This window comes from Mastomys coucha, unplaced genomic scaffold, assembly GCF_008632895.1.
Source record: "Mastomys coucha isolate ucsf_1 unplaced genomic scaffold, UCSF_Mcou_1 pScaffold16, whole genome shotgun sequence".
In the NCBI taxonomy this organism is placed as follows: Eukaryota; Metazoa; Chordata; class Mammalia; order Rodentia; family Muridae; genus Mastomys; species Mastomys coucha.
This window is the reverse complement of record NW_022196898.1, coordinates 55,780,481-55,804,458: the sequence shown is the minus strand read 5'-3', so window position 1 is coordinate 55,804,458 and position 23,978 is coordinate 55,780,481. Positions and strand designations below refer to the sequence as shown.

Below are 23,978 nucleotides of genomic sequence, written 5' to 3'. Positions count from 1 at the left end.
GGGGGGGTTAAATGATAATGACCCATATAGGCCCATATACATGAATGCTTGATTCCCAGTTGGTGGAACCGTTTGGGGAAGATTAGAAGGTACTGCCTTGTTGAAGGAGGTGTGTCACTGGAAGTAGGCTTTGATGTTTAAAAGGCATACACTATTTCCAGTTAGCTCTCTCTGCATACCTGCAGATAAGGATGTAAACTCTCAGTTACTACTCCAGTACCATGCCTGCCTACCTGTTACCATGCTTCCCAGCATATGGTCATAGACTCAGTCCTTGAAACTGTAAGCCCCAACAAACTCTTCTATAAGTTGTCTTGGTCACAGTATCTAAAACTAAGCACAACAATAGAAAAAGTAACTAAGACAGTGGGACAAATAAATCACAGTTGCTCTTCAACTCAGCATGTTCTCACTAGCATCTTCACACATCCTATCACCTATGCAGAGTGCTCTAGGACTACACCAGGGTCCCTCAGCACTGGACCATATTCTGGTCTCTGTCCATCTCCAGTGCCTATTACTTCTGTTACTCTCAGGGCACTTAGCCAGCTGAAATACTCTATGGTCTTCTCAGTTGACACCAGTCTCTGATGAGGCTGGGCACAGTCTCTGATGTTTCAGTACTGTCTCCATAGGCATTTCCCTTGCCTTCTCTTTCCTGGAAGACAAGGGAACCCATCAGTCAGGGCTAGCTACATCTTCGAGGACAAATTAAAATTTCAAATTCAAAAGCTTAAAGCTCCCCCCAAGTGTTTTCTTAGACCTTTTAGTATAGAGAAAGGTTACAAGCCAACATAAGGTAATGATTTTATCTTGAAAAATAAGTTCTGGACAGTGTATTCTCCCAAATATTAATATCCTTATTGCAAGGGTGACTGACCTCTTTTGGCTCTGTTACAGGGAGATGACATTTCAGCCCAACATCTCATACAAAAGCTCTACTATGTTGGTGTTCACATTCCCTCAAGTTAAAAGTGTCTTTTTGAATGACCCAACATATTTTTTTAAATTAATTTTCCTTAAAAAATCCTTTACTACTTGAAATTTGCATCATTTCCAATTCTTCACTGTTTTGCATGGCATAAATAGACTGATTCCTTGTTGGGTTAATTTTTAGCTTATTTACTTCTTTATAGATAAGTTCCTTAAAATTAGAAAAGTCCAGAAGACAGAACATTCTTATGGCTTTTTGTTTAGAAGTTTCAACAACCTCCATGGAAAGGTTTATTGTTCTTATTTTGCTTTCTATTGGCTCTACAATCACCATTTTTTGCTTTCCCCCCATTTATTTATTTACTTGAATGTACAGGTTGGGGGTCCATGTGTAGACGTCAGAGGACAACATTCAGGAGTCAGTTCTTTCCTTCCACCGTGTGGGTCTCAGAGAAGAAATTCAGGCTGTCAGGCTTGGTAGCAGGAGTCCTCACTTGCTAAGCCACATTGCTAGCTTCTCAACAGTGTTTTAATATGAATTAGTTTCAAGCTGTACATACTTTTTCATGCAACTACTGGCATTCTCTTTTATTTGAGAGTAAACTATTTGCCTCTTTTGGCAACCTACGGACAGGATCCAGACACAAGCTGCTCATACATAGCAGACTTTTCCTATGTTGGAATAACCTTCTATCATGTATATATTTCATGTAAGTTGTATTTCTTTAGTTTTTGTTTATTACATCACCTGTAAATGCCACAGTAACATACATATATTTTGTTTTAAATATTCTTTATACTTTATACATTCTTCATAAATATACACTTCATTTTTAATATTGTTCATTTTTAAAATATTGTGAATCCTTCAAATACGAGTCATTCATGTGACATTTTTCCAGTTTTAAAAATTGTGGCATATTAAAAGCTGTGCTTGCATGTTTTACTTTGATCCACCTTTTGATTTGTATTATTAATCATGATATGATGCATTGGTCTAAGGCAGAAGTTCCCAACCTGTGGGTCACAACCCCTTTGGGGGGGTTAACCCCTTTGGGGGGCTTATATATCAGATATCTTGCATATCACATATTTACATTATGAATCATAACCACAGCAAAATCACAGTTATGAAGTAGCAATGAAATAATTTTATGGCTGGGGGTCACCACAACATGAGGAACTTTAAAGGGTCCCAGCATGAGGAAGGTTGAGAACTAGTGCTCTACGGTATAAACTTCTTTTCTGTTATACTATTGTTCACACAATTAGCAAGCTGGGAAATCTCTCTACAATATAAATCTGTAAGTTTAGAAAGTAGGAGAGCTGTGCTAGTAGTGGTTTTGGCCTATTTCATTTGATTGCTAGTCAATAAGTATATGTCAAACCCCTCAAGGTAGGATAAGCTATAATCAACAACAACAAAAATACAGCCTCATAAAAATAATATCATGCTGGCAGGAGAGAAACAAGTTTAAAAATAGGTGATAAGTGGGTAAGTAAACAGCAAGTAAGATGGAGAAGGATCAGAGCTGGCAAAGCAGAGGAGAGTAGAACTTTCTTATGGAAGCTCAGAAGGACTTTGCTAAGGTGACATCTACACAAGACCTGAAGAGGCAGTGAGCATACAAACATCTGGGAGAAAGAAGTACCCAGAGGAAACAAGCACCGAGGAGTGTGAGGTTCTAAGATCAGGAAGGTGGAGGCTACCATAGAGTGAGTAAGAGAAGAGTGGTCATCCAACAGAAAAGCGAGGTGTTTACCAGAGATGGGTAGAAGACTTTGGATGGCTTTGCACAAAAGACAGGTGGTATCTGGCTTAAGAGCTTACCAGGGTCACTCTGGCTCTAGTGAAGCAAAAGCCATAGGAGAGCAAGGCCAGAGGCAGGGGACCTGTTAGAGGATTGTGGTGTGCACAAGATGCTATGATAGCTTAGGCTACGGTGGTGAGAGGGTAGATTCTGCATCTATAGCTCTTAGAGCAAAAAGGCAAAGAAGGAAGGTCAAAGATGGTGCCTTAAGTTTTGGCCAGGTCATTTATTAGAAAGGTGGTTGTACTGGCCAGCTTTTTATCAGTATAAGGAAACACCTCAGGCAGTTTAACTTTATACAGTAGTTTATTTAGCTCACAGTTTGGAGGTTCAAGGACATAGCCACCTCCATCAACTCAGTTCTGGTGATGGTTGCATACCATGGATGTTAGGAGCAAGAACATGTGACCAAATGATGTGGCAAACAGGAAGCCAGAGAGCTACTTCCAGCAAGACTCAGGCTTTCGTGCAAATGCCTTCTTTGCAAATTGCCAACCTTTACCCTTTCCCAAGGATACAATGATGTAGGTCCCACCACATCAACTCAACACTACCACAGTAAGGGCATACAAAGTCACCAACACAAAGGGCTTTACTAAGAGAAGGTAAACCATGGCAGTTTGCTGCAGAGCAGTTTTACTGAGATGGAGCTGTCAGTAGGAAGAGCAGAATTTAGTGTTGGCTCTCTTAAGCTTAGAAGGTTATTCTAAATACATCTACCAAACAATCCCACACCAAAGGTCCACAGAACATTGCAGAAGAGAGAGCAAAAAGAATGTAAGAGACAGAGGGTCTTTGAGTTCTCTATGAGATTGTGTCTCCTAGTAATATTATAAGCTATACCTATAAAGCTTCACCAACATGTCTGCCCAAACATGAACTGGGCAAGGATGACACCAATGGCCATGCCTAAGTGGATGGAGGAAAGCCTATGAAGCTTCAGTCCTACCCAAAGAACCATAGGAACTATAGGAGGAAAGTGGGAGTGGGAGAGGGGTCTTCCCCAGGGAAGAGCACACCAATTGGTTATCCAATACCAAATGGTCAACCCTGAAAACATGCATACAAGTACATTATACAGAGTAAACAGGTTATATCTAGGAATATATATATGTATATATATATATATATATGAGTATATGTATATATATATTCATTCAATTAGTGAATAAAAACAGGCAATGAATTTGGAGGAGTATGAGGAGGGGTGTATGAGAGGGTTTGGAGATAGGAGAAGGAAGTGGGGAATGTAATTATATTATAACCTCAAAATATCCTACGTAGACATGTTAACTGGTTTTCCTCCAGTTTAGAAACTGGATATTTTGATAAGTGTGGGTTTGTCAGTCTTAATGTATTTTAAATCCTGTAGCAGAGTCCTACTTTTCCTGTTCTCTAAGATTGGTACCCATTATTCAACTCCTATTCAATCTAGTAACTTTGAAACTCTCACATTCACTGAGTGTGGCTTTTCCAACAATGGTCTGGTATAGCTCTTCACCCCCTCACAGCTTCCTTACACTGCTATGGTTTAATTATTTTCTTAGAGTAAATCTTAAGTCTCAAGGAAAATTCTCAAGTAACTTTATTTTTGTTCATGGTTATGAATGGAATTTCCCTTTTATGCTTTTATTAATAAGCAGCTATTTTTCACTGACAGAAACACAATGGTTCTGTGTGGGTTTCCTTTGGCTTGGGTCTTTGCTGAACTCATTCATTATTTATAGCAGTTTAGAGGATGCTTTTCTTGGAACATTTAGACCTATCATCATGTCCAGTGGATTACTACTTTTTACCCATATATTTTATGTCTTTCCCAAATAGTTATTACCACCATTTCTAATGCCACACAGAGAAGAGCAGCCATGAGATTCTGCTAGGCTTTCGAGGGGTGAACTTCCCTGGCTCTCGGGAAGTGTGAAGCAGTGCCTCAGACAAAGTATGTGGTTCTTCCCTCCACATAACTGTGAAGCTCCAGTGAGCGGAGACAATTACACTTACCTGACTTTAAAAATGACTAAAATGGTTGTTCATTTAAAAGATTTTTGTCTTTCTCATGTGTGATTTAATTTCCCCCATTTTCTCTCTTTTGAAAATGAACATTTGCTAGTTAATGAAATGACAAGGAACTCAAATGTAGTTCTATTTTTCTTTTTATCTTTTCAATTGTTTACCAGACTTTTGCATGCCTTTATTATTATATCAGTTGGCATCTAAAACTTGAGAATTGATCATCATTCTTTGCCTAATGTATGTTTTCATGATTCACGTTCCTGATGGTAAAATCTTTTGTATTTGATTTTGTGTTTTTATATTCTCATTAGAAAACTTGGGACATTCTTATCAAACTAAGTCTGGCTTTAATAATTTGTAGGTAACTTAATAATCTTGTAGGTGATAGGCAACTACATTTCTTTTTAAAGACTTTAGTTGACTGTGTTCTCTGAGGAAAGCTTATCTTCTTGTCAGGTAATATAAGTGATGTGTGGACCCAGTCCTTCAGTTCTCCCTAAGATCCCCTCCTCTGGGTCATTCTTGGCCCTTTATTTTCTCTGTCTGGTCTCAGAGAGGAGAAACATCAGACTTTGTGTTTATATTTCAGTGTTATGGAATTCTTTTTGAGAGTGTAGAATCTAGATGCTAGATGGAATTTGACAGATATTTGAATTGCAGGCGTATTTCTTGACCAAGGTGTCATTGATATGGAGCAATGAATCCAAGTGGTAGACACCATAGTCATTTACAAACTTTGAAAGGATCAGGAAGGTTAAGTGTCTTGTCAATGTTCTATATTTTTGGAAATGGCTGAACTGTCATTAAAACTTTACTTTTATGTTGCCAGTGGCTTCTCTTTGATTCAGTAACCTTGCCTTTCAGCAATTCTTCTGGATGCCTTTCTCCTCAGATGCATCTGAAATAGCAACTATGAGGAAGAAATTCCTGAGCCCCACTTTAGACTTACTAAGTCAGAATCTGACTGAATGTGTTAATGTAATGCATACCTTTCAGCCTTGCACTCAGAAGGCAAGAACTGTCACAAGTTCAAGGCCAGTCAGGGACTGTGCTGGCTAGTTTTATAGGATTAGGCTGTAGGTAAGCCTATAGTATATTTTCTTAACTAGTGATTGATGGGGGAGAGCCCAGCCCATAATGAGGGTGGTGCTATCCCTGGGCTGGTGGTCCTGGGATTATAAGAAAGCAGACTGACCAAACCATGAGGAGCAAGCCAGCTAGCAGCACTGCCCCATGAACTCTGCCTGAGCTCCTGAGTCTAGTTTTCTGCCCTGTTTGAGTTCCTGTTCTAACTTCCCTCAATGATGGACAATTACCTGGAAGTATAAGCAGAATGAACCATTTCTCCCCAAAGTGTTGTAGATGGGCCTGGTGCTGTTTGTATGTTGATGCTAATTCCACTCTCCTGGGAGGGGTTGTGGACAATGAGTGAGTCACACTCAGGTGACTAAGAAGTCACCTGAACCAATCCCCTAATGAATAAAGGAGCCAATCACTGATTGAGAAGCCAGAACTTCTGGGTTAGAGAAAGGAAGAGAGGAAGCAGAGAGAGAGGGGTGGGGGAAGATAGGGAAGGAGAGAGAGAGAGAAAAAGAGAGAGAGAGGGAGAAAGAGAGAGAGAGAGAGAGAGAGAGAGAGAGAGAGAGAGAGAGAGAGGGAGAGAAAGAGAGAGACAGAGAGACAGAGAGACAGAGGGAAGAAGAGAGAAAGAGAGAGAGAGGGGCAGGGAGGGAGGGAGTGGGAGATGGAGAGAGAGGGAGAGAAAGAGAGAGAGGGGGAGAGGGTCCTTTTGGACAGGAATGGCGTGAGGACAAGGTGTAGCTACAAGTGTCTCCCAATTTCATTGGCAGATTCATCAGGATTTGCCACTGGAGGATTAGATTAGCCTTTAATAAGGCTTACAAGGTTAGGATTGTAGTTGCTGCACCCAGCGAGTTACTGTCATTTCTGAACTAATTTGTGTTGTGTTTTCCTTCATGTGGCAACTCATCTGGGTTCAAGAGAGAAAGGTAAGGTGGCAAGGCATGGGTTCTCCTGAGGTGCACCACAAAGGCTGTGGGAGATCTAAAGCACATACACCAGTGGGAACCTAGCGAGCTGGGTGGAGAGATTGTGAAGTTCTGAGTCGGAATCTCCACGAGACAAAACCAGGTTGACTACTGCCTGCCAGTGCATGGCCAGCCAGGCCTCCAGGGCAAAGGCACAAGCCTGGGAACAGGCCAGTTCGTTTTTTAATATTTCCTTCAACACCAAAATGCTTTTGGTCATGGTGTTTCATCACATTGATAGTAACCTTAAATAAAAGAGACTCATAATAAGACTCTGCAAAGAAAAAGAAAAACCAAAAAGGAAGGAAGGAGGGAAGGAAGGAAAAGAATAGAAAAAAAGAAAAAATAAAGTATGAGGACAAGTCCCAGGGACCTTCACTATTAGTAGGCTCCAAGCAATCCTGATCTGAACTTAAAAACGCCTGTGTAGGTCTGACACAGACTTCCTGTCAGATACACCAAGGCTGACCGTGGGTGTACCATCTCTTAGTTTCCTAGAGTACAGGCAGAATCGGTGACTTCTGTCTACAATAGAAAATAGCAATGATAGGCATGTGATTAACATTCTGTGTTGTTAATAGTCTTCTCAAGCAAATGATGCCCTTTTCTGGCTTCTGCAGATACCTGCATCCACATATTCACATGTACAAACCCATACATTCACACACACACACACACACACATACACACACAATTTAAAATGCAATAAAACATTTTTTTAAGTTCAATTTAGCTACACTGCAAGTTCAAGGCCAGGTTGAGATTCATGAGATCCTGACTCAAAAGGATTTTTAAAAAGAAGAATGTAATTGCAGGACACCTTATCACCTTGCAGAGCCCTAAACATAGCACTCAGCAGAGAGCCCTGCCTGGACCTCTGGCCCAAAGATAAGGTGAAGTGATAAATGTATGGTATCTCAAGTGGCTACATTTTTTGTAATTTGATGCATAATAACAGAAATTTCAAATATTTCCTCATACACTTTGGATCTAGAGTGTTCTGAAAAGACCAATGTAGTAAAGGCTTGGGACTCCTCATGATGCTACTAGAAGGCAGTGAAGAAATGTAAAAGGTAGGGCCTAGTGGGAGGCCCCTGAGGAAGCCTGGAGGCGACCATCACTTCTTCTGATTCTTGTTCTTCGCACCACTCTGAAGTGAGCAGCTTGCACCACATCCTACTACCAAAGGTTCTGCTTTGCCACGGGGCCCAAAACAAGCAACATGGCTTGAAACTGCTAAAATTGGGGACCAAAGAACACCTTTTCTGCCTGACTTGATTAACTCGGGTGTTTTGTTACAGTAGTTGATGGAAAGTAGCACACCTTCCTACACAAAATTCCAGTGACCAACTGTTTTACAGACTTGAAGGGAAAAATCATTTATTTATCTGTTTTCTCGTTTAAATGTATCCTTCAAAGTAGTGAGTACATCACCACATACTCATACTCATTATAACACTTAAAAAAAAAATAGAACCGGAGCTGGGAAGATAGCTCAATGATTAAGAACACTGACTACTCTTCCAGAGGTTCTGAGTTCAATTCTCTCCAACCACGTGGTGGCTCTCAACCATCTGTAATGGAATCTGATGCCCTCTTCTGGTGTGTATGAAGATAACAATGTACTGATATACATAAAATAAATATTATTAAAACAAAAACAAAAGAACCAAGAATAGGCCAGGTGGTAGTGGCATACACCTGTAGTCCCAGTATTTGAGAGGCAGAGGCAGGCAGATTTCTGAGTTCAAGGGCAGCCTGGTCTATAGAGTGAGTTCCAGGACAACCAGGGCTACACAGAGAAACCCTGTCTCAAAAAAAAAAAAAAAAAAAAAAAAAAAAAAGAACCAAGAATGATGGTGTGACCGATTGTTCTGGAAAACTGGCATTTCTTTCAAAACTAGTATTCACCCAACATACAATCTAACAATTGCACTCCTAAGTATTTAGTATCCCCCTTCAAAAAAAAGAGATTTAAAATGTATTTCCACTTAAAGTTCTATATAAATGTTTCTAACAGCTTTATTTTCAGAGTCCACATCTGTAAACAACCCAAATGTTCCTCAAAGTTGGCTAGGTAAATATGTAGTACATTGATAGAAAAGAACAGAGCTGAACATATAAAAACACAAATAAATCTTGAAATCACATACCAAATGTAGAAGTCAGATATAAAACAGTACTCATTGCATTATCCCATTTAAATAAAATGAAAACAGCCTCTTATAATAGGAAGTAGATCCATGGTTTCTGGGAGCCAAGACTCATTGGGATTAAGGCACAAGGAAACTTCCAAGGAGCACATACACATTCTGTTTTGATGGTAATGTGGTTTTGCAGGAACACACAGTTTTTAAGTCATTGCACTGTACCTTAAATGGCTGTGGTGTAACTGTATGCAAATGATTCCTCAATGAAGTTGAAAAACAGGTAATCCAACTTCCTAGTACACAACTGGAAAGAAAGGTACAGAGGATGCAACATAAGACTGCTCAGCCCAGAGGCAGCAACAACTACTAGTTTCCTGCATGTATTTCTAGAGACATTTTTACTTAAAATACATCTTAGATCTTTACTTTTCAGAACACTTTTAAATCACTTTGAAAAAACTGGATAATGGTTCATTTATGGATGTGCTGTAATTTACTGAGCCTCAGTCTCTAATTGATATGTCCAAACTATCTTTTTATTTCCATTCTTTTTATGAACAGTGAACACAGAATTGCTTGGCTAGAGAGTTGTGCATGTTCTGAAGGTACTATTAAATCACTCTCCACGGAAGCTATGCCACTGTATACTCCACCAGCAAGAGTGTCAGTTGACACGGCATGGAATACAAGTGCTGCAAGAGTACACAGCCCTCACGTTTACTGCTGTTGTTATTACCAGTGCCACTGAATATCTTTCCATGGTGTTAAGAGCCATTTATATTCATATTTAGTTTTTCATAAACAACTCGTCTCTTTTCAGTTTTTTATAAGGTTGTTGGTCTTTCTGTTTTATGATAAGTCTTTATGAGCTTGGGTCAGACTCTCTAGGAAACAAAGTTTAGATGCTAATGGTTTATTGAGTTTGTGCAATCCCAAGATAACGAGAGTGAAGGGAAAATAAAAGTAAAGCCAAGAGAGAAGGGGAAATCACAAGTTGTCACCTCATCAAGTTGTCCAGAGTGTCATGAGCCACAAAGTTGCTCAGTTAGGTGAAAGTCAAAGGTGAGAATATGGAGGAGTTAAGAATAACACACCCCCAAATACACTGTACTGATACCACTGGACAAACTGTCGTTGGAGAGAGCACTACTAAGCCCTCCTTTTCATACACTTAGCAGGCTATAAAGATTTCTTTGGGGTCTTCTTCCCTGTTCCTAGACCAAACAAACCATCACACAGTGCTCACTGCCAGGATGAGAACCCTGCAGCAAGGGGACTAATAAACAAGCTCAGAGGAGACCCTATCTTTCCATCAGTGTCATCCTCCCCACCACAGTTCTCTCAGCAACTACCCTAGAATTCACTCCCTCTAGCCCAGGACACTCAGCTAGTCCTGCAATTTCTTCATAAATTTGTTTTTCCTTGCACAAAAAGCCTTTCTGCTTTGTCCATCTCTTTGGGTCTCTACTGCCTTATGAGAATCCCATTGATAAAATGTTTGTGCATTCCTCAGATAATCTGTCTTGTGTTCATTTGATCATTAGAACAAAAGGAAGATTCTATCTAAGATCTGAGGTGGGTAGACCTACCACAAGAGTTCGGAGGAAAAATTTCATTCTAGTCTCTTGTCAACATGTGTTCCACAGGACAACAGCTGCCTTGCCCTTATGAGCTGCAGTGCCCTGATACACTGGTGGAGAAGTCAGATCTCATATCCAGTGGCAGTCATCAGTGTGGCTGTGTTCCTTGCTCAGTCCTCATCCTAGTGCAGTGCAAAATGATGGTAAAATACAGAGGTAGGAATGTATAGTTAGTGTGTACAACTCATTTACTGTATTCTAAGTTCTTGACCTTTTTTTTTTTTTTTTTTTTTTTTTTTTTTTTAGTTTTTTCGAGACAGAGTTTCTCTGTAGCCCCGGCTGTCCTGGAACTCACTCTGTAGAACAGGCTGGCCTCGAACTCAGGAATCCGCCTGCCTCTGCCTCCCAAGTGCTAGGATCAAAGGCATGTGCCACCACCGCCGGCTGTTCTTGACCTCTTAATAAACCTGCTCTTACCTAGTGGGTCTGAGGTTTGTAAGGTCTGAGAAATGACTTCTAGAAGAGAACTATGCAACTGGAGAGCTATACTTGATGTTGAGCTATTGTCCACTTCATAGAAGGCAATAGTGGTCAAGTAATACACAGTTTGAACATGATTAGTAATATACCCATCTCCTTAGCTTTACTAAGAGTTGTTAATTATGGAGACATCATCCTATCTTGATGTATTTGGTCTAAATTATAGTTTCTATCCCTGGAAAATGTTGTAAAATACAATGTAGCTTTAGATGTGCTATTTTTACCCTGCACGGTCTTTGGGACATTCTCAGAGGTATTTCAAGAGGGGTGGAGAGTCCAGCAAGACAGGAATCAATACACAAAAGCGTGTTTAAAGTAAACTGAACTTTCAAAACAACCTTTGCCCTAAGGAATTAACCACTTCCTTAATGGTTGTACATCCACTCAACCGCCCTTACCACCAAAGTACCTCTTACATTCTTCCGGCATAATACCCACACAATTTTAATGGCATTTGACTAATTATGGTCCTTCTTTCCTGGTTGGCATGTAAATTCCACGAGGGCATAGACTGGAAGAGACTATATCCCAGTTTAGGCTACAGCTTTGAATAGAACCTAAAATAGAAAACTTGCTTAAACTTAAAGCACATTTCTAGATGGTCAAGACACAGAGCAACATAATGAATCAACTCAAACTGCCTCCTTTTAAAACCTTCCCTGATATTGCTGCACCTCCCTTCAAGCCCATCATTCTGAACTCTGGAGTCCTCTAGTTCTGGATTCTCCCATTTCTTCCATATATGTCTATCTTTTCCAAAAGAGAGTGAGCTCTTTGAAGACACAGGCTGTTTTAACTATTTTAAGATCCCTGGTGCCTAATAGAAACTCAGTAAACACTTGCTGAGCAAATGAACAAATGAATGAATGAACAAATGAATGAAGTACATTTACAGTGGCAGACTGAGTGAATGGGTCTGAACATCATAGGAAACAACTAGTGTTTCTGATCATTGTGTTCAGAAAAGAGAGAGTTCTCTTCTCTGAGGAAAGTAGAAAGAGCATGTGCTTTGGAAACCAATGATTTGAGTTGTGATTCCAAATCTGCCCTTGCTTTGGGCAAGTCCCTTTTCTTTCAAGAGCATCAGTTTCTTGTATTAAAGTCAGAAACACACAGGAGGGTGATAGCAACTGGAAGGTCATGTGATGAGGCTGCAGCTGAGCTCTACACTGTGATTATTCATAGTTACTAAGGCAGCAAGTAGAGGCTGGAGTACAGTCATATTTGTAGTTGGATGGCCTTCAAGAAGATAATTTGGACAGAGAATAGAGTGGTGTGGAAACATTCCAGAAACCATGCTGGCAACAGTCATTCAATGCTGAGTACCAACTCTGTCAGGCACTCCACACACATTTTTCATTAAATATTTACAACAAATCTTAACATCAGCACTGCCACTCCACTTATCAGAACAAAGAAACTGAAATTCAGAGTGTTTCTGCATTCTAAGCTCACAGAGCTATCAAGTGATTGAAACTATTTCAAAGTCCAATCCATCTGACTTCAGAGCATACTCTAGGCTTAAACACATCTCTTTCTCTGAACAAATGAAAAGTTGGGCATATTGTGGGAATTAAACTAGATTAAAGGACTTTTAACAAGCTAGATAGTGTAAGTTAAGATAGACTAAGATGCTGATAAATTACTCAGCTGTGTAAGCCTGTTTGTCATCTCCTATGCTTTATCACTCCTACTGTTGTAAACACATCTTAGCATTTTCAACAAGAAGCTTGTTCTGAACCAGATGCTCTTCACTGGATGAGAACCCAATGCTTAGAGAAGAAAGTCTTTACCTGAACCCACCCCGTTCTGTAGTAGTGGTGGAACACTTCCCTCTGAACACAATACCAACTACAATCTTAATCAGAATAGCTGTGGCTACTTTCCAGTGACCCTCAAGATGAGTCTTGTTGATGCTCCCTCCTGGAAGAAGGGACTAAGGTCATAAGAAGGTCACCTGAGGTTCCAGCCGTTCCCTCCTTGCTGTGTGTATTTCTGTCCCAGCTTTACAAACTTTCAGATGGTGCTTAAGGGACACAGAGAGTGAGAAGTTCATTGAAGGAGAGAAGTCCATGTATCCATGGGGAAACCATCATCCATATTGGATGAGAATCTTTAGTGATATGGCTGTTTTGTGGTCATCTACACTGTAAATAACCCATACCTATGCTTTTTTTAAAAAAAAAAAAAATAACCCAATAAGTTCTTGGTACACCAAGCTAGACTAGGGTAGAATTTTTCCTTTCCTCTGCCATTGGTGCCCTATGTAGAATAAGTAGACATGTGTTTGTATCTTTCCAGAGAAAAGTCCACAAGTAGGAAGTCATCTGTGTCTTTGGAAAAGCTCCCTTCTAGAGAACCTGGCTAGGCCTGCATAACATAACATACAAGTAGAGATTCTGCTGGTTTGCCTTTTCCCAGTCCCTGACAGATATTTACTTTCTCATTCCATACATTCTCAAAACACATGAGAAGCAGAGATGCCCCAGGCACCACTGGCCAGAGCTTCATCCAGCCTCAGCTCCTTCCACCCTTTCTCTTAGTGCACAGGCTCATCTTAGTCGGAGATTTTTTTTCCACTACAGCAAAATTTAGAAGCATATTCTGAATTCCTGTGCAATGTTTGCTGATGCTGCAGCTGTCCTCTACTCTCTCCAGAGGATGCTAAAACTGCTCTAATCAGTACCAGTACCCTGGTCTGTGAGGTGACTTGACACAGCAGAGTCTAGCATGGTCAGTTACAGCCTTGGCATTCAGGAGGAGGGTGGTAAAATAGGAGGGACTTCTTTGAAACTTTTCCATTTGTATACATGCCTCCCCTACTGAGTCTGGCCAAAAGTAAACATAATTTCCCCTGTGTGTCTACATCACAGGAGGAGCATATGGTTGGATGCAACTGGCTTCTCCGAAAGCCTTTCCAAAGAACACAATCTAGTTACTTAGCAAATATTTACTGAGCAACATGGAAGGAGAAAGAGCATTCCAGCGAGAGGCCAGCGAGAGGAAAGATCAAATAGACTAGAGAGGAATAAAACAATAGGGGTATGTCTGGGGTACAGTGAGTGAGTAGTACAACTGAAAAGAAAAGGGAACAATTGGGTACAGCTTTGGATGCCTGGGAAAGAACTTTGAGTTTACTTCAAAACGTAAGAGAGACTAAAGAAAGATTCTGAACAAGGGACAGACATGATTAAAATGATCAGTAAAATTCAGTGGGACAGGTAAAGAATAATCATATAGAGCAGCCATCAAAAGCTAAGTAGCTACTTTGCACCCAGCAGATGATCAAGGTCTTTCACAGATTGCCTTGCTTAATAAAATTAATAGTGTACTTAAGACATAGTGCTGGCCCACATTTTTCAGTCCTCAGAGCCATCTCCTAATTTGAGTGTTACTGCATCAATTTGGCAGATGCTACCTGCACGTAAAAAGGTAACTGTATTGTGTTCAAGCCCAGGCAGCTACAGTGGTAGAGCCAGGATTTAATTTCATGTTATCCTGACTCTAAAGCTGACTTCTTTTTTGTTGTTTTGCTTTGTTTTTCAAGACAAGGCTTCTCTGTGTAGCCTTGGCTGTCTAGGAATGACTGTATTGATCACTCTGTAAAGCAGGCTGGTCTCAGACTCACAGATATCTGCCTGCCTCTGCCTCCCAAGAGCTGGGATTAAAGACATGTAGTGATGCAGCCACCACCACCCAGCCCAAAGCTGACTTTTATGAAGATGTTATAAAAATTCTGGGGAGCAGTGAAGAATGATGGAAGGAGCAAGAAGAATAGAGAAAAATAGATACATAACTAAGTTGCAGATGCATAATAGACATGTTACAACAACTGGTAAAACTTTAGGTAGAAATAGTGTCAAATATGAGTTAAGGTTTAGAACATGGATAGCTGATAGAAATTTTGGCAGACATGAGCTAAGACTCAAGAACACAGGGAGCCAGGTAAGTGCTGGGGATATCTTCCATAAGAACAGGAAATATCTTCCATAGGTTCATAATTTGGATCTTATTCCCCAGAGATGCTTTTTTGGGAGGCTATGGAAGATAGGGCATGGCTGACTGAAATGGGTCAATAGGAATGGGCCTTTGAAGGTTACACCTGACTCTTGATCTCTTTCCCTGTATGCTTTCTGGCTAGCACTGACAAGAACAGCCTCTGCCACAGGTTTCCTCTGCCATGCCTTCCTTACCACAATCTGGAACTCTCTAAAACCATAAGCTAAAACTAATTCTTACATTGTTTCTGTCAGGTGTTATGGTCACACTAACTCAAAAGTAGCTAATACAGAAGGTTAAGTGATTCCAAATATGTTGAATTTGACATAATGGTGGCAGAAAAATCACCTTAACTCCTTATGTCTGCTTCCCATTTATCAACTCCTTACTTATTTATTTAAAAATTTTTAAAATATGATAAAATTTAACATTTAACAATTAAATTATTCTAGTTAGCGGTTTCTTATCCAATGTGTAAGGAACTGGGAAGTCATCACTTCATCTCAACCAGGGAAAACAAAAAACAAAAATCTGAACAAACTGAAAATCAGTGAGTGTTCTTATACCCTCAAAGCCAAGGGGTCACAGGGAAAATTGTGCCCCACCCTACATCAGAATTACAACTTAGCAGAGAACTGGAGCCGAAAGCTCCCCAGGAACCAGGGTAAGAAAGCCTGGACTGTAATGGAGAACTTGCTAGCGCTCAGTGTATAACCAGCTCAAGCAGTGAAGACTGCGGTGGGTCCCAGAGAGTGGGACAGAGTGGGGGAAATCTTCATTATGTCTAGCCCTGGGACAAGTCTAGTTTCTCCCAAAGACTACAAAGCATCATTCTCAACCTGTGGGCTGTGACCCCTTTAGGTCACCCTTTCATAAGGGTCACCTAAGACCATCAGAAAATATAAATACTAGCCGGGTGGTGGTGGCGCACGCCTTTAATCCCAGCACTTGGGAAGCAGAGGCAGGTGGATTTCTGAGTTCCAGGCCAGCCTGGTCTACAGAGTGAGTTCCAGGACAGCCAGGGCTACACAGAGAAACCCTGTCTCAAAAAAACAAAAAATAAATAAACAAACAAACAAACAAATAAATAAATATCAGACACGTCTGGAGAAGAATAGGCATTATGAAACACCAAGACCAGAGCCCTCGAGGGAACTTTTTCCCAGAGTCTCACCTAATGAAGTTTTCCAGAGTCTAATAACAGGGAGAAGGGAACTACTCCGCTACAGCACAGCTCCACTCCGTCTGTCACTCAGTGGTAAGTGTGCGGGTGGAGACTAAGAAGCCCTGTGAGCTCACAGCTCCAACACCAGAGTGAATTATCTGGCATGTTACTGAGTATTCTCTCCCACTATCTACATGCAAACACACAAAAAACGGTCACTTTCTCAGAGCTCCTTGCACTAGCATATCCCATCTGAGAGACAGAGGGACATGAATGATAATGAATACACAAACATCACAGCAGCACAAACCACACCTAGGATATTTAAACTTCAGGGGAAAGCCTTACCTATTCAGGAGCAAAGACAGGAATTTCTCTGAAACCATGGAAATGAGAAAAGCTTGGAGTGAAACGCTTACCACGCTGATGGAGAAGAAAAAGACAGTCTAGAATTGTGAGAAAGGAGCCTCTGAGAGTGAACAAAGTGGGTACTGTGGCATTATGCCTGGAGTCCCAGAAACTGGAGGCTAAGGCCGGTAAAGGGTGACTTGATGTCAGGAGTTCAAGATAAGCCTGGGCAACAGTCAAGATTCCATCTTGAATTAAAAAGAAAAAAAAAAAAGGTGAAGAAGAAATAAAGATTTCTTAGACAAAGCCAGGAAATTTGTTGCCTGCCTTACATGAAATGTTAAAAGCTCTTCAGAGTCAAGAAAGGGGCACTGGTCAAAGACAGGAATACCTGACCAAAGGAAGAGCATCAGAGAAGGAAGCTCTGTTGGTGTGATTAAAACAATTAATGTCAAGTCAAGGTAGATAAAATTTCAATTTTAAAAATCTTAGTTGATTTACGGATAACAGTTTGTTCAAAATAATATAGTAAGTATGCTTGCATGTATAATCTTTTGAATCAAAGGATAGAAGGAAAAAGTTAGGGATATTTTGTTGTTATGAGATTACAATAAGAAAAATTTTAAAGGGAAAAAGTAATGCGAGAAAAATATTAAAAATAAATAAAAACAGGGGAGATTATTATATAAGTATAGATTTGGATTAGCTGTAAATGTATATTGCCAATTCTAGGGCAACCACTAAAAATATGGTTTTTTTAGGGAAAGGTAAAAAAAATTGAAATGTAATTGTTTCAAGAAAACGAAGGGCACTGAGAGGGAGGCAAGGTCTAGGAATATAGTTCAGTTGGTAGTGTGCCTACCTAGCATGTACAAGGCCCTGGGTTCAATTCATATCAACCAGGTATAGCAACACATACCTGTAATTGCATCACTTGGGAGGTAGGGGCAGGAGGATCAGAAGTTCAAAGTTATCCTAGTCTATACAGAGATCATGAGGATAGAACATACACAATGATTAGTGTCCTTATAAGAAGAGATCCATGGCTGGAGAGATAGCTCAGCAGTTAAGAGCACTGGCTCCAAAGGACCCAGGTTCAACTCCCAGCACCCACATGGTAGCTCACACCTATCTGTAACTCCAGTTCCAGCGCTTCTGACAACCTCACACAGACATACATGTAGGCAAAATACCAATGAACATAAAAGAAAAATAAGATTGTATATTTTTTTTAAAGAAGAGACCACAGAGTTTTCTCCACCATTCAAGGTGGCAGCAAGAAGGAAACCAAGTGCAAGCCAGGAAGAGGATCCCAGCCTTTGATGCTAGCATCCTGACCTTGGGCTTCCCAGTATCCAAAACTGTTAAAGATCAATGTATGTCATTTAAGTCACTCGGTTAATGGTATTTTGCTATTGTAGCCTAAAATGACTAAGACAATATCTAAGTTTCCACCCTGGGAAACTAGAAAATACCAGATTAAATACAGAGTGAGTAGATGAAAGGATTTAGTAAAGTGAGAGGCTTCATTAGTGAAACTGAAAACAGGAAATAAGCCTGGAGAAACCAGTAAAATGAAGAGCTAGCTGGTTGTTTGGAAAAAAAATCACAAACCTCACACACTCAGACCAACCTATTACAGAGAATGAACATTTATGAAAATCCTGCAGTTAACCTCATAACTAACTCAAGGAGCTAGGAGCTTCCTACTAAAATGAAGGACAAGCCAGGGAATCCTCTCTCCTCATTCTCTTTCAGCATTATACTAGAAGTGCTAGCCAATGAGAAAAACCTCAACAGGAAAACATTAAAAGGTACTCATACTAGCAAGGAAAGTGTTCTGTATGACACTGGCATGTACATGTCACCATCTATTTTTGAAACGCATATACAACACCAAAATGAGTCCTAATTTCAACTGTAGACTTAAAGTAATAGTAGTGAGCTACTGTGAACTCACTGTACTTGCTGTTCGTCTCATTCCTATCATAGAAATACCTGGAAGAACCAGATTACAAGAAAGGCTTATTTTAGCACATGGTTCCAGAGGACTGGAGAAGCACATGACCATACCACCTTACTTTATGGAGGAAGCAGAGAGATGAAAAGCAGTGTGAGTGCACCTAAGGGCCCACACCTACTGACCTGTTTCCTCTAGTTAGGATTGAGTTCCTAACATTTTTCAGAACCTCCCAAAATGGGTTGCACAGCTTGGGCTAAGCTCTGACATATGAACTTGTGTGGACATTTTAAATTCAAACCAAAACACTCATCAACTGGAACAAATGTGGCACTCTGATGGATCATGGTTGAGGGCAGGGGCTTTATGGGAAATCTCCTTGTCCTTGGCCACAGTGGGAATCAGTTTCTCCTTCTACCATGGGAATTCAGAGGATTAAAATCAGGTTGCCAGGCTTGGCAGCAAGTGCTCTTACCCACTAAGCCATCTCACCTGCTCCTGTTCCATTTTTTTGTTGTTGTTGTTGACACAAAAGTAGCTCTGGAAGTGAATCTCATTTTAAATTTAGTATTAAGTTGAATTGATGTGCATATGTATAATTAGGAGATTTGTGTAACCATCATAATCACTGCATAGTCATCACTCTGGGATTCCTTCCTGCCTTCTGTTATAGTCCTGTACAGGTTTTGGTATACATATAAATTTTCATTTGTCTGGAATAGTCCTGCAAATGCAATTGCTAGGTCATATTGAATTGTGTGTTTTGTTTAAGAAAAAGTTGCCCAGTGTATCCAGTGGCTGGGCCATTTTTGCATTCCCAGTAGCAGTGTGAGGGCTCAGCATACAAGTGCATGATTGGCATGGTTTGGCATTTCATTTCAGTCATTCTAGTATTTGTGTTGTTATCTCATCAAGGTTTAAATCCGTGTTTTCCTCATGACTAATGATGTTGAATATCTTTGTTGTTCATATACTCTTTTGTAAGCTGTCTGCTTACTTCTGAGTCAGTTTTGATGGGATTGTTTGCTTTCTTATTGTCTGATTTTGAGAATTCTTCACATATTCTTTTTATAAAAGGATGTATCTATTGGTATGTGTGTGTGCCTCTGTGCATTTATGTGCACATGTGTAGGCCAGAGGAGGCTTTAAAATCCCTAGAATTGAACTTACAAATGGTTGTAAGCTGCCATTTGGGTGCTGGGAACCAAACTCTTTGGTCTGGTTGGTAGATTTGGGTCTGGGGTTGGCCTCGAGACAGACAGAAAACAGCTATTCTCAATCTTCTGTGCATCTGCATACATTTTAGGTTGAATGGGTCTTTTAAAGACTTTTGATTGAAACCACTGTAGTGGTTTGAGTAAGAATGTCCCCCATAGGCTCATATATTTGAATGTTTAGTATTAGGAAGTGGCACCATCTGAGAAGGACTAGAAAGTGTGGCCTTGCTAGAGTAGGTGTGGCCTTATTGGAGGAAGTGTATCACTGGAGATAGGCTTTCAGGTTTCAGAAGTCCAAGCCAGGTCTGGTTCTCTCTCTTCCTGAGGCCTGTAGATCAGGTTGTAGCTTTCAGCTTCCCATCAAGTGCCACATGTGTGGCCATGCTCCACACCATGATGATAATGGACTAAACCTCTGAAACGGTATGCCAGCTCCCAATTAAATGCTTTCTTTTATAAGAGTTGCCCTGCTCATGACTTGTCTTCACAGCAATAGTGACTAAAACAACAATGTCAAATTTAGTTCTCAACTTGGAGAGCAATCTATTGAATCTTCAAATCTCCAATATGATATTTTAGACCTTCCATGATTTTTTTTTCTTTCAACGTTTTATTTTCACCATCTAGTTCCTGGCCTTGTTCTAGGAGCTCTATATGGAAATATTGCATTATTTGCTATTTGAAGTGGAATTACTTTCACTCTCCAACTCCAATTGTATAAAAATACGACTGATGATAGGTATTCTGCAAACCTCTCAAAGATGTTTCCCGGGTTCTGAAATGGTCACATCTGCTGGTCTGTGAACTGGATATGGCTTTATGCTTTGCTTCTGAATCAAACACAAGATGGAGTCGTACAATCTCAGTGGAGAGACTTTTGTCCTCTCACTGTCTTTTTTGCTGATTGTGAAAATAGTCTTCCCAGATGACTAGTGTTGCAGAGATTGACGCATCACATGCTTACATTTCCCTACAGCTTCATTATCGGCTTGATCTGTTTTTCTTCTGTGTTGCTGCCACACCCATGCTGAAATCTACGAATCAGGGCAGCCAAGACGACCAAGCAGTTCACAACTGTGAGGAGTTCCAGGGAGTTCCAGGCATGACTGTTTCCTTTTTCTCCAGAAAAGTACAAAATGCATCCTGGCATGTGGCATATGCTAATTAATATTCCCAGTACTTGAAAGGTGGAAGCAGGATTGCCACAAGCTTAAGGCAAGCCTAAACTATAGAAAGAGACCTCGTCTCAAAACCTACCTCACAAAACAACAACAACAAAACCCAAACAAACAAAAAACCCACTCCAACCACCACAACAAAACCCAAAGGAACTGTGTAACAAGGAACAGCACAGCCTGTGATTGGTCCCTCTGGTTAAGGAAAGCAGAAAGAGAGGAAACCCCCACACGGAAGGTGTGGACAGAAAGTTAGCTTCACTTGCCCATAGCGAGCACTACTGGATACTCAATAGGATGAGAGATACATAGATAAGCTAAAGTTAAAGTGGAGCTTTTTATTTACCAAACAGAGCCAATGCACACTCACTGCGGGAAATTTTTAGGATACGGATAAAAGCAAAAATGAGAAACTATGTGAGCTGTAATCTCATGAGAGGAGATAAGCTCTTGGTTTTTAAATATATATATATATATATATATATATATGAACATGCAATTTTATGTTTACTCACAAAGTAGGCTACACCATGATACTTTTTTAAAAGTTAAACATTTTCAGGTAGTAAAATTATCACACATGTCATTAATTACTGTCGCCTTTTGTATGACTGTTCCAAATTTTTAGTCACTTGAATTTTTCTTCTGCTTTTGGGAGTGTAAGGCAGATGATTAATTACACACTTATTGCAGTAGAAAAACCTGATTGAGAAATCAGCTATATCTAGTTTTCTTGGCCGTGGACTCTTCAGAAAGGAATGTTAAGTATTTTCCCCACATCCTCCCAGGAGGGTGGCCAGGACTTCAAGTCTGGTAGGTCAAAGAGGTTGAGAGGTAGCCTTTTAGTTAGGAAGTTGGTCTACCTAGGGCAGTGGCTTCCAGCACCTGGCAGAAGGTCAGTGACTACAGATGTCAGACACTGAGACTCAGATGGGTCCCCTTCCCCTTTCAGAGGTTGGCAAATGTTGGTGTGCAGATGGCTGTGACGAACTGAAAGGAAGACTTTTCAGTGGCTGTCCACTTGGGCAGGGCATGTATGATGAGAGGGTATAGGATAACTCTGCTAATTAAGATTGAAGTCTACCCTTGACTGGATAGCCTTCTGGGGCTCATCAAAATATGCAGGACTCCCTTTTTTGACAGGGCTTCTGCTTCTCTGATCTTGTCTGGGGAATTCAAAAATCTCGACCTGCAGAATGTCACCTAACCTTAGAGTACAGGATCAACTTCCTTTTTTCCTGATAAGAACCTGTTCAGCTAGCACCTGAGATTCCTGCAATGCTTCCCCATGTTAATGAGGCATTTTGGTACCCTAAGCCTTCAGCCCATGACCTTTGCTCATTCTGGATGTTTCTACCTCCAGTCCCCTTCCCAAATTATATAAGCCTTGAATCAACCCACATAAGGCTGATCTGACTTCCTGGTATGATCCTGGACTGGTCCCAGTATGATCATTCGTTCTAAATACTCTCGGGGCTTCTGAACCCCAGTAGTCATATCTGCTGTCATTGCCCTCATGGACCAACATCAGCCAATGATCCCAGAGGGCAGGGAGAGCCACAGGGGGGATGCCTACCTGCTGAAGCCATGCCCATAGACAAGAAAAAAACCAGCATCCCATAGGTAGTCACAGAGCAACCATTAACTGTCTGAGCTCCTCCAAACCAGGACCAGCTGTCCAGTTCTACTTTAATTCACCTGCTTAGGAGTTCTGCTTCAATTTACATTTAAAAAAAATCAAATGAGTCATGAGGAAGACCCCTTAATAATATTAGACCTCTAGCTAACTACATAACTAAATAACTGTGAACTGGGTTCAGAATCAGATTTATATAAATTTCAAGAAAATAAAAAATATGATCATTTCTTTCCTGCCAACTGTCACAAAGCTATTCCTTGCTATATGCCATGCCGTAGTGAACACTATGATTTGATGTTCATCTATGGTCCCTGATGGTTCACCTCTGATGTCGTCTTGGCCCCTAAGGAGTGGCAAGGTCTGTTGGGTCAGCCAACCATATGGCTTAAGCCCCTGGACCAAGACACCTGAAACAGCAGGATGTTCGGAGTTTGGCCCTAGCTCTCTCTCAAACGTGCTTCACAGCTCAGAGAATGTTTCTTCACCCTCCTAACCTTCAATCTTTCCATCTGTAAAGTTCTGATGACCAAAGGTCTTTGCCATGTGGCAGTACTCAGTCTACATAAAATCTAGATAGACACATGTCCATAGAAGATAGAAGCAGCTCCTATGTGTTTCAGTCAAACCAGATGTTGTTGACCTGTTCCTAGACAAATCATAAATTTGGCACTTCTACGTTTCTACTCTTGCTATTCCTTCCATCCAGTATGGATACCTCTCACTGCATTTTCAAGTCCAATTCATCCTTTAAGATTCAACAAAACAACTCCCTTTCATAAGTCTGACTCTATTTCTCCCATGGGAACCCATCTTTCTTCTTCAACAGGCATCTAATAGCGGTGAATAGTCATCTGGATATATTTTGCAAGCTCCCTGAAGGCAGAGGTTGTGCCTTATTATCTGTGCACCCCCCTCGAGGACTCAGCTCAAGGTTCTGAGAGTTATTATCAGCTAAATGTAGAACTAAAATTGGGATCTAGACTTAGGCTTGGATGCAATTCCAAACTATTTCAGGCCCCGGAATGGGTGGGGCAATGAAAGAATGCTAGGACTAGGAGATATGACTTCTGAACACGAGTGCAGGCTGGGCTTCAGTGCCTGCCCACCAACTCAATACCTCCTTGCCTAGGCCCTACAGGAACAAGAGGACACTGTGTCTTCAGGACTCTCTTTAAGTTGATCCTCTGACCTTTGATGAACCTCACTTCACCCATCCCTTCCCTGTGACCCTACAAATAAGGCAAAGGCCTAAGCAGGCCTGCAGAAAAGGGTTTGAGGAATTTTGGTGAAAGGCCAATGTTCAAGCTCCTGGTCTCTGGCTTGAGCTATGTACTTGCTCTTAGCCCAAAATGTTGTTGACCCTTTGTCGGGACTCTGGAGTGTGGAAGTGGCATGAGCTC

General features: G+C 40.7%; 1 protein-coding gene across 2 annotated transcripts in view; it reads right to left on the bottom strand.

Annotated features, from left to right (window-relative positions):
* The window catches only part of Eps8l3 (EPS8 like 3), a 201,485-nt gene that overhangs the window by 169,726 nt on the left and 7,781 nt on the right, over positions 1-23,978 (bottom strand). For both annotated transcript variants that reach the window (XR_004119762.1, XM_031375138.1), the window contains exon 2: positions 9,178-9,259. Coding sequence is in view for 1 of the 2 variants with exons in the window: in XM_031375138.1 (XP_031230998.1) it covers positions 9,178-9,259 (82 nt within the window). In the remaining variant the exon portion in view is untranslated. The remainder of the gene's footprint in view (positions 1-9,177; positions 9,260-23,978) is intronic.